The sequence below is a fragment of the Ruditapes philippinarum genome, unplaced genomic scaffold (assembly GCF_026571515.1).
Source record: "Ruditapes philippinarum isolate M1 unplaced genomic scaffold, ASM2657151v2 ctg6110_1_1_1_1, whole genome shotgun sequence".
Lineage (NCBI taxonomy): Eukaryota > Metazoa > Mollusca > Bivalvia > Venerida > Veneridae > Ruditapes > Ruditapes philippinarum.
This window is the reverse complement of record NW_026861882.1, coordinates 147763-162589: the sequence shown is the minus strand read 5'-3', so window position 1 is coordinate 162589 and position 14827 is coordinate 147763. Positions and strand designations below refer to the sequence as shown.

General features: G+C 33.9%; 2 protein-coding genes across 2 annotated transcripts; one reads left to right on the top strand and one right to left on the bottom strand.

Moving 5' to 3' along the window:
• Positions 1–257: 257 nt before the first annotated feature.
• On the top strand, positions 258–7068 carry LOC132717236 (uncharacterized). Its single transcript, XM_060700667.1, has 2 exons — positions 258–5105; positions 6616–7068. The coding sequence occupies exons 1-2, from the start codon at positions 811–813 to the stop codon at positions 6788–6790; spliced, it is 4470 nt and encodes a 1489-aa protein (XP_060556650.1). The 5' UTR covers positions 258–810; the 3' UTR covers positions 6791–7068.
• Positions 7069–9132: 2064 nt separating this feature from the next.
• Positions 9133–11419, bottom strand: LOC132717232 (zinc finger protein 221-like). The gene is made up of 2 exons (XM_060700664.1): positions 11375–11419; positions 9133–9804 (listed from the first exon to the last, which is right to left on the bottom strand). Exons 1-2 carry the CDS (start codon positions 11417–11419, stop codon positions 9133–9135), a joined length of 717 nt encoding a protein of 238 aa, XP_060556647.1.
• Positions 11420–14827: the final 3408 nt, after the last annotated feature.

The window sequence follows — 14827 nt, the reverse complement described above, 5'->3', positions numbered from 1 at the left end:
AACATGCACAGTTTCCAGTAAATATATCACAAATGTTTGACATACAACCACCTGAACAACTGTTCTCACAGATTGATCCGTAAAGACCACTTTTACAAAGTGAGCAAGTGTTAAAGGACGAACAGCGTACACAGGTGTCTCGACATTTGAACGTACAGTCGTTCAACAAAGTGAGGTTATTGCTGTCGTACTCACTGCGGTATACCGTACCCCGGATATTGCTCAATATTATGAGGACTTTCATCTTATTTCGCGACTCTGAACAGGGAACGAAGGTAAGTTCAGCGACGATATTATCCAAACTAATGGCTATTTCATTTATCTTACCGGGTTTTAATTTTCTAGAGGTATTTTTTGTAGTTCTAAAAGACATCAAAGTAAACCAGGTATTTGTCAAATTGATTAAACAACCCCTAAAAGATCGGCTGCTCACTAGAAAATATTGACCACGATACTTTAGAATCATCAGAAATGATTATTTTACAAAGATAAAAAAATTTTGAATCGAGCAATTTTTTTATTCATAATCCAAGTATGTTTAGTCCAAATTTCAGAAAAAAGGTATGAAAGTTAAAAATGATACAGGCCAGAAAAGATACAAAAAAGTGTACCGAGTATTGATTTTTAGTGTACAGGGTATTGCACATTAGCTCAACTTTAGTGTACAGAGTATTGCAAAACAGAATGTTTAAATTAGAATGAAAAATAGATATTTTTGTCTATTTTTAACGTCTATTTATCGATTTTGCCATTTTGTTCTCCTGACAATGTACTGTTAATGATATTTATTAAAATATTTCAGATTCAACAATGCAGTTCCATTGTTATTACTGTTCCCTTTCTACGAACAAGTACAGCGAAGTAATTTGCCACTTAATTGAAAACCACAACATGGATGAAATAAAGTTTAAGCGGGTAAATGAAGATGGGTTTAAAGTGTGTGCGTATAAAATAACGCCTGATCTTTGTCGAGAACAAGGTAGGACAATCAACATTGATGATAAACATCTTTCAATTCATGTCTCAAGAAGAGGTGTAATTCCTAAGGAAAGTCCAATGAAAAAAGTGATAAGACAAGATTCGACAGTTGATAATCGCTATTTTGAGCTGCTTGAAAATAAAAATATTGATGAATGTATTGACGAAGATTCCGATTACGAGGAACTTGTTAGCATCTTACCAGACGTAATTCAAAATTTAAAGGAATGCGATAGATATGAAGATTTCATGAGCTTCAACCGGTTGATTAGTGAGAGAAAGTTTCCATTGAGCAATATAGCATTTTTATTATTTTTAGACGTTGTTAGGTGGTTTACATTAGACAATACAACTTCAAAAATGCGATACAGTAACGAATGTAAAATGTTCTGGAGAACAGGCTATAAATTGTTTCATGGACGTTTCCTGCGATTTATGGGTGGACCAAAAAATCTTGGTCAAGTGCTTCAATCAGACAGTTCTTCTGGTAATCTTCAATCAAAAGATTCAAAAGTTAATTTCATTGTTCCGCATCGAAAACTTCTTCAGGAAGATATCAAAATGGTCTCTACTGACACTCCTGGAATCATAACAGACATGATCGATGATATATCTAAAAGCGACCCAGAACAGTTATTAACATATAAGATTTGTGTCGATGGAAAAAAGATCAATCCATGTTCAGTAGGTGAGGTAGATTTATGGGGACTTGAAGATTCACCAACATTGCAAGAGAAGAGGGAGCGGACAGAAAGCGAAATTAATATATATAATGCATATGTAAGGCAAATAGAAAGACAGATAGAAACAGGTAATTTATATGTAAGTGAGGCCACCTGCAATGTTAGCGAGAGCTGCTTGAGATCTGTACAGATACTTAGTAATAGAATCAAAGACTTGAGGCGGTTAAAAGTGAATAAAAATATCGCTCTGTCAAAATTACAGGACCAAATTGAAGGTGATTGGAGATCAAGTAAGTTTGCAATAGTTATAAGTAGTCTGCGAACAAGTGTGTACCAGATTGAAAATTGCATCGAGGACATGTTAAACATAAATGACAAGCTTTGCAAATATGCAGCTGCAGCAGCTTTAATTAAAGAAAATACATACAAATCGGAAAAAAATGTCGAACTTGCAAAACAAGCGAATTATGTTTGCCTAGGTGGTGGAAGTGATCAAACCATCGATACCCCACTTATTAAGCAACGATCTGAGGCATGGCATAAACTCCGTAAATCGTGTCTAGTCACTGGAAGTACCATAAATAAAGCGATAGGTTTAGATGGTCTGAAGCAACAAAGGTTACACATCGATGCTAAGTCTGGAAGGAAGGAAGCAGAGCCAGTGTCTGAAGATTTACAAAGGAAATTCGACTACGGGTCTAAGAATGAATTAAATGCTGTTGCTACGATGGTGTCAACTTTTCTACCGGCATTCGAACCGGGTGCTTTGTTTCATGAAGAAGGGTGTTACATACTTGAATACAATGGAAAGCCATGCCTTGTGATAAGTCCTGATGGTAGTATAAGGAGTGAGTCAAGAATAATTGCAGGAGTGGAAATCAAATGTCCAATTCCTGGGAAACTATACACCACTCAAATTCAGTACGATTTACCACATTACTATGTACCACAGGTACTCAGTGAAATGAGCTGTCTAAACGTAGAACAGCTATATTTTGTATCATACAGTCATGAATCCACTGCTGTTCACATCGTTGATTTCGACAGGACACTTTGGAATAACATTTTTGCCGAAGTTAATAGTCTTGACGCTAAAAATACCCCTAAGAATTTAAGTAAGAACCTGCCAATGTTGAAAGAAAACATTGAAAATTTCCGCAAATCAAACGTCAGATTAATTGCTGAGGTGAAATCTAAAACTGCAATACCATGTGTTCATCCAGATGAGCTTATAGGAATGATATATCACAGGACTGACAGCTATATTGATGAAGTCTTGATGATGTCAGAAGTTCAGAAAGCTTTAATTCGCGGAAAGGATGCAGTTAAAGCAAGCGATGAGCTGTGTTCTAGAAAAGCAAGTGAGGTACTTGTGTTCGTGCTAGCGGATCTCGATAGAATTCATAAGCCTGAAATACCAAGTTCGTTTCCAATTGCGTATGCATTCAAAGGGTATAGCATGAAAGCCACAATCATGAGAAGCATGATCGAAAAAGTTTTATACGAGTTATACATTAGAGGACTATACACACCAGTTGTGTCGTATGATGGACAATGGGCTGTTCTTGCAAACAGATCGAAGGATGGTACACCTTTAACCCTCATAGAACTTCAAAAGCATGTGTATAATCAGGTAAAAGGAAGACGAAAATCTGAAATGATTAAATCAATTTTTGCAACGGCAGTTGTGAAATCAGATGAAGTTGGTGATTTGGAAAATAAGATAAACTTCAGCTATGATAATGAAAGAAACGCGGTACAAGTGTACTTGAAGCATAACGTAAAGATTTTCCAACCATCAGTGCAAATAAAACACTTGCAAGAAAATGGCACCAAAAAGAAAGACAGGAAAGGAAAAGATACAAACAAAGAAGCCCAGGAAAATATTGAACCCGAAATATTGTCAATGGTCCCAAGTAAAGCTTTAGAGACTTTAGAAGAGGAAGACATGGAATTGTTGCAAGAAGTAAACGGAACTAGTAATTTAAATCAGACAAACCCAACACACCGGTTCAATCGGAATACTTTAAATTTGGCAGAAACATTCATAAGTGAATTGAATGAAAGCGACGAAATGTCACAGCTGAGTACGAGTGATGATATATCTGATAGGATAGAGCAAATGGAAATAGATGACAAAACTGAAGAATTTCTCAATACAATCTTAGATAAAAATGACATAGCAACAATGTTGAACAGTCTTCGAATAAATGAAAAGTCGAAAGCAAAATGGAAAACTATAACTGTAGAAGACTTTGAAAGCATTCTTGAAAACAGTGACAAAACAAAGGAAGAAATGACAAAGAATGAAATGATTATTTGTCTCAATTCAGTTGAAAATAGTTTGTTAAAAGTAAATTTGCGTTTTTGCAAATCTTGGAATAAGACTAAATTAAGTGACTTTATTCAAACAGTATTATGCCAAAGTTCTGTTGATCAGTCAAGAACCACAAAGAAAAAGCGGCATCGCAATCCTCAGAAGCTTTCAATACTGTGCAAACGAGTAATAAACCAAATGCCGAAGTCAATTTTGAACGCAGTCGTTGCCGAACATGAAATGTTAGATGAGATTAAACAATGGCGCTCAAATGGTCCTTTTACCACGGCTACTGAAGTTGGTACGAATAAAGTGTCGTGGTTTTCTCTACCAGAGTATAATTCTGAAACATTATCTTACATTTTTTCTTTTCTGGATGTACATCATCTTATTACAAACTGTCGAATAAAGATTTGCAAAGATGGATTGCCCGAAAGAGGTATCAATAAACAGGCTTGGATCGACGTTGCAAAGTCAAACACTACAAAACTGAAAATTCCACACGTTGAGGACTTGGTAGACAAACAAAGTGACGCTATAGCGCGTGCAACATTCTCAGAAGAAGTGCAAAATGCTATGAGCAGCCATTATCAAAAAGAAGCATACTTTTGTAAATTAGTTCGGGAATTTTATCAGGCGGAAGATGACCCTGGGCTCAGTGTTAATGAGAGGTTCCGACGACGGCTGGAATTTAGAAGATGGCTCCTTGAGGATGTCAATTTTTGTAAATTTCCGCCTTATGGATCTCACGTGCGAGGTATACCAATGGTAATGTTTCAGGGGTTTCTGACGAACATTGAACGACGCATTCAGTTATTTCCATACGTTAAATCGGGGCGATACAACGTAAGGGCCCTGGGAAGTCTAGAAGCAGAAAACCTTTTCGGTCAATTTCAGGACTTAGATCCAAAAGGCAGTGGCGTCATGAAATCAGAAGATATACCTACAGCATTAGAACATGCTTGTCAGTTGCTTAAAGTAAGACTTTTACCTGATCGACCATTCCACATGACACTCTCTCGAGCCAAGGTATATCCTTTGAATGAATTATTACATGAAAGTGGTGTGGATGACAGAGGGCACGAGGTGTACGTTTACCCAAGTCTAGTAGATCGAATATGTATGAGGTAAATCTTTTCTGTCCCCTTTAAGCTTTTTATTCTCTGACTGATTTTTGAAAGAAATTTGATGTCTTTGGAAGGCTTGCTTCTTCTCTCTTTTTGTTGTTTTCTTGTAAGGTTTATACATGTAAATACTAAACGCTGAAATTGTATCATGGTCCCATACTCGTCTGAACTCATGCAATGACTTTCACGCACAAGGATCATAACTTTGAATGTATAAATCTTGAACGCGATATTCATTGGTATGATAATAAAAACGCGAAATCACAAAAGTACTTTCGCAATATCGGTAGCGATTTGTCGTGTTATCATTACCATAATGCCGCAATATCACTATCTAACTGTTATGTTATCGAAATCGCACTGTTACGTTATCGGTATTGTATTATTACGTTATCGGTATCGCACTGTTACGTTATCGTACAATCGCGATATCAATTGCACTGTTACGTTATCAGAATTGAAATATAACGTTATCAGTATCGTACTGTCGCGATATCGGAATAGCACTGTTGCGTTATCGTATTGTTGTGATATCGGTATCATGTTGTAGCGTGGCCGGTATCTTACTTTCGCATTATCAGTATCGTTTTATCGGGGAATCACTATCGCACTGTCTAGTTATCAGTGTCGTTCTATTTCATTTAAATTATCACAATGTCCCACTATCATTGTCGTTCTGTCGCCGTATCATTGTCGCACTGTCGCTTTATTTGAATCGTTCTTTCTCGTTATCATTATTCTATTATAGCGTTATCAGTATCGTACTCTCACATGATCGGTATTAAACTGTCGCGTTATCGTTTTCATATTGTTGCGTTGTCGGTATCGTACTTTCGCGTAATCGATATTTCAGTAATTTGTATTATTCTGATTGAGATGAAAAGAACAATCATCGCTGAAATTTAATCGTTGAAATGAATCGTAAAATGATAATTTCGTTAATTCTGTCCACAGTGTGGTTAATGTGTACTGGTTTGTAAAGCAGACTTTACCTAGACTTTCATAATTAGACTCTGAATTAGACATTTTATTTCTACTAATTTTATCTTTTTATGCGCTTAGGCAAGTACGCGATAGCGTGATAATGACAACAAGACAGTGTAAAATATCGCGGCAATTGATAACGATAACGGGATTGTGCGATGATAATAATGATACAATGCGATGATAATAAAGGGACAACGCGATGATAATCACGGCACAGTGCGATGATAATACCGGGAATGATAATACGAACATTTTGATTATAATTACGAGACAGTACGACAATATAGTTGCGATAAAAAATCGAACTATCATCATCATACTGTCAAATATTGTTAAGTTTTCGTTATCGTTGTGTTCCGTCATCGTACTTACGTATTTTCAAGCTTTCCGCATAACAGAACAACACATTCAAAAATGATGAATTTTCGTAATTGCAGTATTGGCCATTTTCAGATTTTGATGTCTAAATCTAATTTTACATTTTATACGAATGTCAACCAATTTATTTCTTTTTTTCTCTCAGGGACCATTCCTTCGATGTTATTTCAAGGAGCAAACGTAAAGCGAGGCGACGACTGGTAGAGATAAAAGGACCAAACGAAGCTGCCAGAGGAGTGTCCGGAGTTCGTCAGCACCATAAATGCGACGAGAGCAAGATCTTGCCACATAAACGTTTGGGAATTGATATGGATATTTAAAGTTGGAAATAATATTAATATGCGACATTTGTTACCAACAATAATAAATGCCCTGCTATAATGCATTTTGTGAAATATATGTAATATGGGTATTGACACGGTATATACACAGTATGTGGTGTACAACGTTCTTCATTTCATGCGCCGTCACCTGAAATGCATGTTCTTAAAGTGTCTGAACTACTGGAAGATAACTAAAACATTTTGCCCGTCTTATTGAATGTTGAAAATCACATATTTCTTCTATAGTATGTATGCCAGATTGTCTAAATAAATTACAAGCCAAGTAATTTCCAATGTTTTCTTTTAGCTATTAATGGTACACAAATTACACCTTGTATATCCAGTAACGAAGGAATGTGCAAATAACGTAAAAGTAACGCCGAATCTGTGCAAAGATATTGCCATAAACACTTAAACTATAAGTAAACGAACCAAAATACACTGTAAGTAAACGAACTAAAATATTTTATTCTAAATTAAATTAAAAGAAATCAGTTAGCACATACACAATCTTTCGTCTGTTAGATAGGCCTAATGATTTCTAAAATGTATTATACATGTACTTACATGTAAATCAAGGTAAACGTAAACGATATGACATAGACAGGGCCAGTACCAGTTACGAAAATGGCGATAGACATTTTACTTTTTCAGTACATTTAGTCATTTTCATGGCGGATAAAATTACGGAAAATAAATAAATGTTATACATGTACATGTATTTCCATCGTATAGAAGAACAATTTGGCTGAAAACGATTAACACAATCGCGTTTAGTTTTCCAAAGTTTTATTTCAACAATTTAAAAAACAAAAACAAAACAAAAATCACACAAAAAAGAATGAAAGTCAATTTCAGTCATTACTTTGACAATATCATGTACCATCATTTATCACAAATCACGTGAATACGAAAAAATCAATATAGATAAAGAACAGTGCCCTCGACTATTCGATATGTTATAATAAAAATTAGAATAAGAAAAACGGCTTGCATATATAGAAGAACGTAGAACGTTTGATATCAATATTTTCATTATTAGACTTACAGTTTTCGGTTAATTTCTAGCAAACTGTCAGAACCGAAAATCAACTCTGAGTTATGGGTTTTTCTAATTTGAAGTATCCTTGTGGTAAAAAACTAGTGTAGAACATTCGACACTAAAACTATGAAATGATGTTGAAAAAGGCCTTCAAAATCTATACAAGAACATTTAATTTAGAAAATAGGAATTACACGAAGAAAAATCAAATAATTCTTCTTGCCATTAGAGGTCCCCATAAAAGCAATGGTAAATTCTTAGAAAAATTCTCTCGGGCAAAACCTGAACCAAGATTGTGGACAAAGAGACCGGTTTACTTGTGACTAAACAGCTCGCTATATTCTTCGAAATATTTATCACCATTTTCACCAGTAGAGCAAGACATATGTGTATATGAAATATATCAGAGAATTTAAAAAAATGTTGTATGTTAGAGACACACAGACTTCCAGTATTTACAGGAGATATACAAATCCATTTGGTTTCATGAAACCAACAGAATTTTAAAAAGTAAAATATTCAACTACCGTTGAGCATGTGAAAATAAATTGACTAGAACAAAAGCAAAAGTTAAATATTAAACATGATAAAGTTATGTACAGTATAATAATGCACCAAAGAGTTTTCTCCTGTTTTCTATGAACATAAAACTCGCATAACTTAAATAAAAGATTCAACTTGCGATGAACATGTGAAAAAATATTGACTAGAACATGTGCAAAATATGCTTCTCTTGCTTTTTATGAACATAAATAAATAAAAGATTACACTTACGATCACATTTGTAAAAATAATTGAAATAATCAATAAAATAATAAAATGAGCCATGTCATGACAAAACCAACATAATGGGTTTGCGACCAGCATGGATCCAGACCAGCCTGCGCATCCGCGCAGTCTGATCAGGGTTCATGCTGTTCGCTTACAGACCCTATAACAAGTTAAGAAACTGCTAGCGAACAGCATGGATCCTGATCAGACTGCGCGGATGCGCAGGCTGGTCTGGATCCATGCTGGTCGCAAACGCATTACGTTGGTTTTGTCGTGACACGGCTCAAATATGAGTAAAGATATCTTTAAAAGACGATGATCGAGCACGGTCAAGTTCCTTCTGTAGAAAGAAAGGCCCTGTCACGTGACTGGATGTAATCATGTGATTTCCTAGTGACAGATCCGTGATGGGGTCGAAAAGCCTTTCTAAATAATTTCAACATGGCACGAACCTCCATTCCAATTTTTTTTTTAGATTTGTTAAACAATATAATACGAACTAAAGAAAGTGTTTTCATGGGTTCAGTTATTTACAAAGCTGTTGGTGTTTCTTCAAGCAGGACCTCCATCTATATTTTTTCCCACAACGTGCGCAAACGTATCTTTCTGGACCATGCATTCCCTTTTGGTGACTTTTAAGTCTGTCTTTGCTTGCAAATTCTTTAAAGCAATCATCGCATGAGAACACTTCCCCTTTATGCCCCGGACTCTTCTCACAAGCAAGAACCTGGTGTCTCTTTAATGAGCTGTGGCCCTTTAGAGATTTTCCACATTTCTCACATTTTAAGATGGCAAATTCTAAATGTTGCGCACAGTGATGCTTAAACTGAATTGCTTGATTGAAGCCTTTGTCACAAACAGTGCATTTGTGCTTATAGATGTGTAGATGTTTATCTTTCGTGTGTAATTTCAATCCAAAAGCTGATATAAACTCTTTTCCACACTGGTCACACACGTGCTTCTTTTTTGATTTAGGCTCAGGTGTACTTGAATCTTTTGGCAGGCCAAATACAGTTTGGTGGACGCTTTTAACATGCCTGTCTAAATTGTATTTCTTATAAGTTGTGTACCTACAAATGTCACATTCAAAGACAGTTGGGAGGTTGTTTTCGTTCTTGTTTCGGTCCAAGCATTTTGTTGCTAGAAAGACTTCTGTGTCTTCACAGCCAACATCGAAACTGTGATCAGGCAGATCCATCTGTAAAAAGTAAAAAAAGCATATTTAGATGACATTAATTATTACTGGGCAAGTGTGCCTGAAGAAAGATATCGGCATACTTAGTAAATGCCGTCCAAATATGGCGGTATCGGCTTAAGGAACATTTGTCCTTTATTATAACTTTTCATTTGCATTTGCTGTCCTGTATCATAATCTTATCAAAAATCAGTTATTCGGGTTGAGACTGTAGTACCCGCTAGGCAGTCATAACTTATTGTCTATGATGTAACAAATTTAATAAACCGCATACAGACCGGCTACCCATTCCATAATTCATATATGGACTGGATGACGTCATATTAAATTAAATTAAAATAAAATATTTTCATTGTTAAATGATTCTTTTTACTGAATTTATTGCTATATTTCATATAAATTTATTACATGTTGACCCAAAGTCATGATTCGTCTTTAATTTAATTATAAATGTTATTTAAACAGTTTGTGAAATTCTTAAAGTACGGGTTTTTTTTTGCCTAGTAATATTAAATATTTAATTTGATTAACAAAAATGAAATATTAAAAGAAGAACATGATTATTTAGCTGCATCGCTTGAAAATAATAAAACAACGACTTGGGTTTGAGATATTCTACACACTGAACAAATAAAAATATTATTTGAAAGCAAATTATAGTAAAAATGATAACAACAAAAGGGATAAAAGGATTTAGATAAAACATGGCCTTGAGGGCAAAATGCAAGTTTACGGACTGGTTGGTTAGACCTCGAAAGGTATATGGTCATCAGCGCATATACCTTCCTCAGTCTGACCAAGCAGTCCGTAAACTTGCATATTGCCCTCAATGCATGTGTTTTTTGATATATTATACCGAATCCAAATCCTTTCAACCCTTTTGTTTTATTTGTTAAATAAATTCTGAAAAGGTTGATTCTCCTATAGCAACGATTACTTTGTTAACACAGAAAATTGCTGACTTTGTTCGATGTCTGAGTCTTTAAGAGTTTTGAGCAGGAATGAAAATCTCACTCCCTATGAATTATTAGAAGATGTTTCCAGTAATGTACCTCCGAACTCTGCATATTTTGCACATATAGTGTCTATAAGTATACACAATAAGAAATATTTAAGATTGAATGTGGTAAATTCTCTATGTTTACTTCTCGCATTTACTCGAAATTAATAACCAATACTCCTTACACTAAAAGCAATACTCGTGACACCGGCCAGCATTTCCAAAGCAATACTCGGTACACTGACATGTGTATTTATTCTCAAAATGCGCTGTCATATGCGATTCGTTTGCTAATTGAACATTTACAACATTATATTTATCATCGTTATCACATTTCATTCGATTCAAGTTTTTCTTTTAAGGTAGTATAGGCACAAAAACATCGAATTTGACTGATCCGAGCTCATTTATCACGTGAGCAAAGAGACGAATTTTACCTCCTAATTACATTTCAAAACTATTTCTCAACATTTATGGGTTTTCGTGGACTAGAGAAATTGTCGAAGTATTTGTTTTTCTATAAAATTTATATCAAACACATTCAAAATGACTAAATATCGTTGCTGAACTTACCTGTGTTCCCCGTTTAAAGTCGCGAAATATAATGAAAGTCCTCATTATATCGAGCAATATCCGGGGTACGGTATACCGCAGTGGTACTGGTAACCTTTATAATACCCATCCTTACACGATCCACAATTAGAATTCGACGAACACGTGACACATCTACCTGGGCATAAGCTAGAACAATTAAAACTGGTATCGTGATAGCCATCCTTGCACAAAATACACTGACCATTATCACAATTACAATTTTCAGGACAGTAACGATTACTACAATCTTTTCGACCATTGTCGTTATTATATTCCTCCCTGCATGATGTACACGTGGTTCCTGACGTGCATGTTTTACATCCGGGTAAACATTGTGATTTGCAATCTTTAGCTGGGCCGGGGTAATAGCCATGAAAACAGGCAGTACACGTATCTGCATCATAGTCGCATTTTGTACAATTGTGTGTACATCGTACCGTACACCGAGCACCTCTATGACCATCAATACAGCCGAGAGTACAATCTGTTGAAGTCCATAGTCCTGGTCCACATTTTCTATCTATACAGCATGCACACTCTACTTTACATTGCTCATTAACCTCTGTAATGGGAAAAATAAAATTATTTCATTTTATTTACACTACCACCACCTTATTGGCTTCATTTTAAACGTTTTGAATTAGAAAAAAAGATAAATATCACATTATTATCTGTTATTAAGCCTTATGTAAATTTAATTACCTCCTTCTACCTTGTTGTTGCTAAAATCTAACCATAAACACCATACAAACAATATCTGAAATATATGTAATGCAACTAATACTAATACAATTACTATTTTTCTAAGCTTACTTAAACAATGAATATTTATAATATATAACGGTATTATTTGAATTTAAACAAGTGCAGATCTTTTAAACATTTACCAAAATTAAAAAGTTCTGCAAATGATTTTACACAAAATTTGAAGCTAGCCATAATGGTTTTTGATTTGACCCTCTTCAATGCGGACAACATTTAATAATAAAATATGGTAAATAGCTTCAACCTATTCTCAACATTTATAACATTTTTTTTCTTTCAGTTTTAACCTTATTCTATTATGTATTACATAATTTTGAATCTTGTAGCATATTTGAACTTATCTACAACTAGCCGGTAAACGTGTAGGAAGTGAAAACATAATTATGACCTTAGTAGGGTTTGTACCTTCGACTTCTCGGTTGAGAGGCAGTCACCTTAACCACTTAGCACACTGTAGTTTATATGTTTTTAACCTTGGTATTTATTATTGTATTTTGCGAATTAAGTATTTGTAATGAAAGGCTTATAAACTAATGAAAGACCTGTGTAATGAAAATATTAACTTGTAAACGTTATTGTTAAAATTTCTAGATTTTTGATATCAGTTTATCATCGGTACAAATGAATAAATAATTTGAAGAAAAAAAAATAATTAAAAATTGTACATCATCAATTTAATTCAATGAAATGAAAACAACAATTTTGATCAAGAAAAATAACCATCAAATTATTGGTATTATGAACTCTAAACGTGTAGGGATAAATGTGATAGGCGATGTTATAGTATGTACATTTCCACAGGAATTATTCCGGTGACATTGAAAATATAATGACAGCATGGTGCACCCATTTAAGACAAAAAGAAATTATATGGGATCAATAATTACAATAATTATATTTATTGTTGCTATATTACAAAAATGTATAATTAATTTTTATCTGACTTTAGCTGACTTGTTTAAGACCTCTTTTCTAAAAATATCATCCGATCATCTGCATGCATTTGTAGATTTATTCAATTCAATTTTGCCGTTTTAGACTTTCTTTATGGATTCTATCACTCTCTAACTTCTTTGTGAAACAACTTCTCACCCTTTTCTTCCATTTAAAGACATAATGATACTACCAGACTTTCTTTGATAAACGCCATCAATACTTTGATTTAAAATTCTTTCTCTAAGCAAAATTTTGGAACTCTTTCCCATGATAACTCTCAAAAATAAATTTCATATCAAATTAATATTAAATAATGTAACATTTTTTACTATTTGTATCGCCAAAATCTGAAACGACATCTAGTTAGAAGTGAATACAATTTAAATAAGTTTACAACTGAATACACGAATCAAAGTATTGTATGCTGTATGATTTTCTTAAGAAATGTCATGTCATGATGAAAACACGTTTTTTTTCATGTAGATAAGGTTTTTAATTTAGCAAAATTACCTTTTAATTATAGTAATTTTCATGTTTGTCTTTTGTCCTTTTGTTACGGGTGATTGAACTGGTTTTGCAAGTTGAGTGATGGTTGATTGATTTTGGTATGCAAGTTATTTTTAAACGATTTGGTTCTGGAATGTAACATTTCTAAATAACTCAGACGACTCCGTGTTTGACTCTCAAAGTGAAAACATCTATATTAGATTACTGTCAGTTATTTCTTTATAGAAAAACTTGCTTGTATTTAATTAATTTATTTTGAAGAATCTATTCTATCAAGCCTGGTATGTAAATATTCATTTATTTGTGAAATTGTTTTTATTGTAATTTGAATTGTTGTATAATATTTTGTATTATGTATTTTGTGAAATGCATTTGTCTCGTTATATATTTGTTTTGTAATGTGGTGTCTTATTGTTGTTTTATTTTTTTTACATGTTTTATTCTTGATAGATTAAAAATATTAACCTCATTGAGTGTTTATCTTATAAACCCCACCACTACAAATTGGCACGAACCAGGCGAGCTGTTTTCTGGTTTTGGCCACCTGAGATCCAATGGCAATAAAAGGACCAGGAAGATCGCAGAGACCATACCGGTGCAACCAAGGCAGCAAAAGAAGAGATCGTCATTCTTTCATCTCATAGGTATACGTCTCACCCCCATCGATTTTGTTTTTCATCAGAGCTCTTTGCGCCACAACAAACAGACTGAGACTGTACATTTGGATTTACTTGCGCAATTTTTTATTTGTGTGACCTATTTCTCGGACAATTTAATAACAATGTAAATTTTGTTATACTTTAACATATAATAAGTAAATTTGTGGTTTAATTCAGTTTCTTTAATTCTTTCATAAAATGGTACTTGTCATTTCGTTTATTTTATGTAAACACCGATAATTTAAATTTGTCACACAATTTTGCGATCTTTCAAATTTCTTAATGTAATTTCGGATAAGCCGTAAATTTCGGATAGTATAATAATCTTTATTCTATTTCTCTATATTTTATATAGATCTTTCTGGTTATACCGCTACTGTTTATTTGTTATGTGTGTGTGAAAATCTTTGTGTTTATATAATTTTTGTGTGTGTAAATACATGTAAATTCTATTTATCTTACTGAATTGATATACACTGATTTACATTTAGCTATCTGGGTCAACACAATAAAATTAATTGTATAGATACACTTAAATAGATGTTTAAGAAAACTTCAGGGTCTT

Excerpts from the sequence above, each read along its gene's own strand:
- LOC132717236 (XM_060700667.1), top strand. The coding sequence starts at position 811 with ATGCAGTTCCATTGTTATTACTGTTCCCTTTCTACGAACAAGTACAGC. Across the intron at positions 5,106-6,615 it reads GTAGATCGAATATGTATGAG|GGACCATTCCTTCGATGTTA; the intron begins GTAAATCTTTTC and ends TTTTTCTCTCAG.
- LOC132717232 (XM_060700664.1), bottom strand. The coding sequence starts at position 11,419 with ATGAGGACTTTCATTATATTTCGCGACTTTAAACGGGGAACACAG. Across the intron at positions 9,805-11,374 it reads ACTTTAAACGGGGAACACAG|ATGGATCTGCCTGATCACAG; the intron begins GTAAGTTCAGCA and ends TACTTTTTACAG.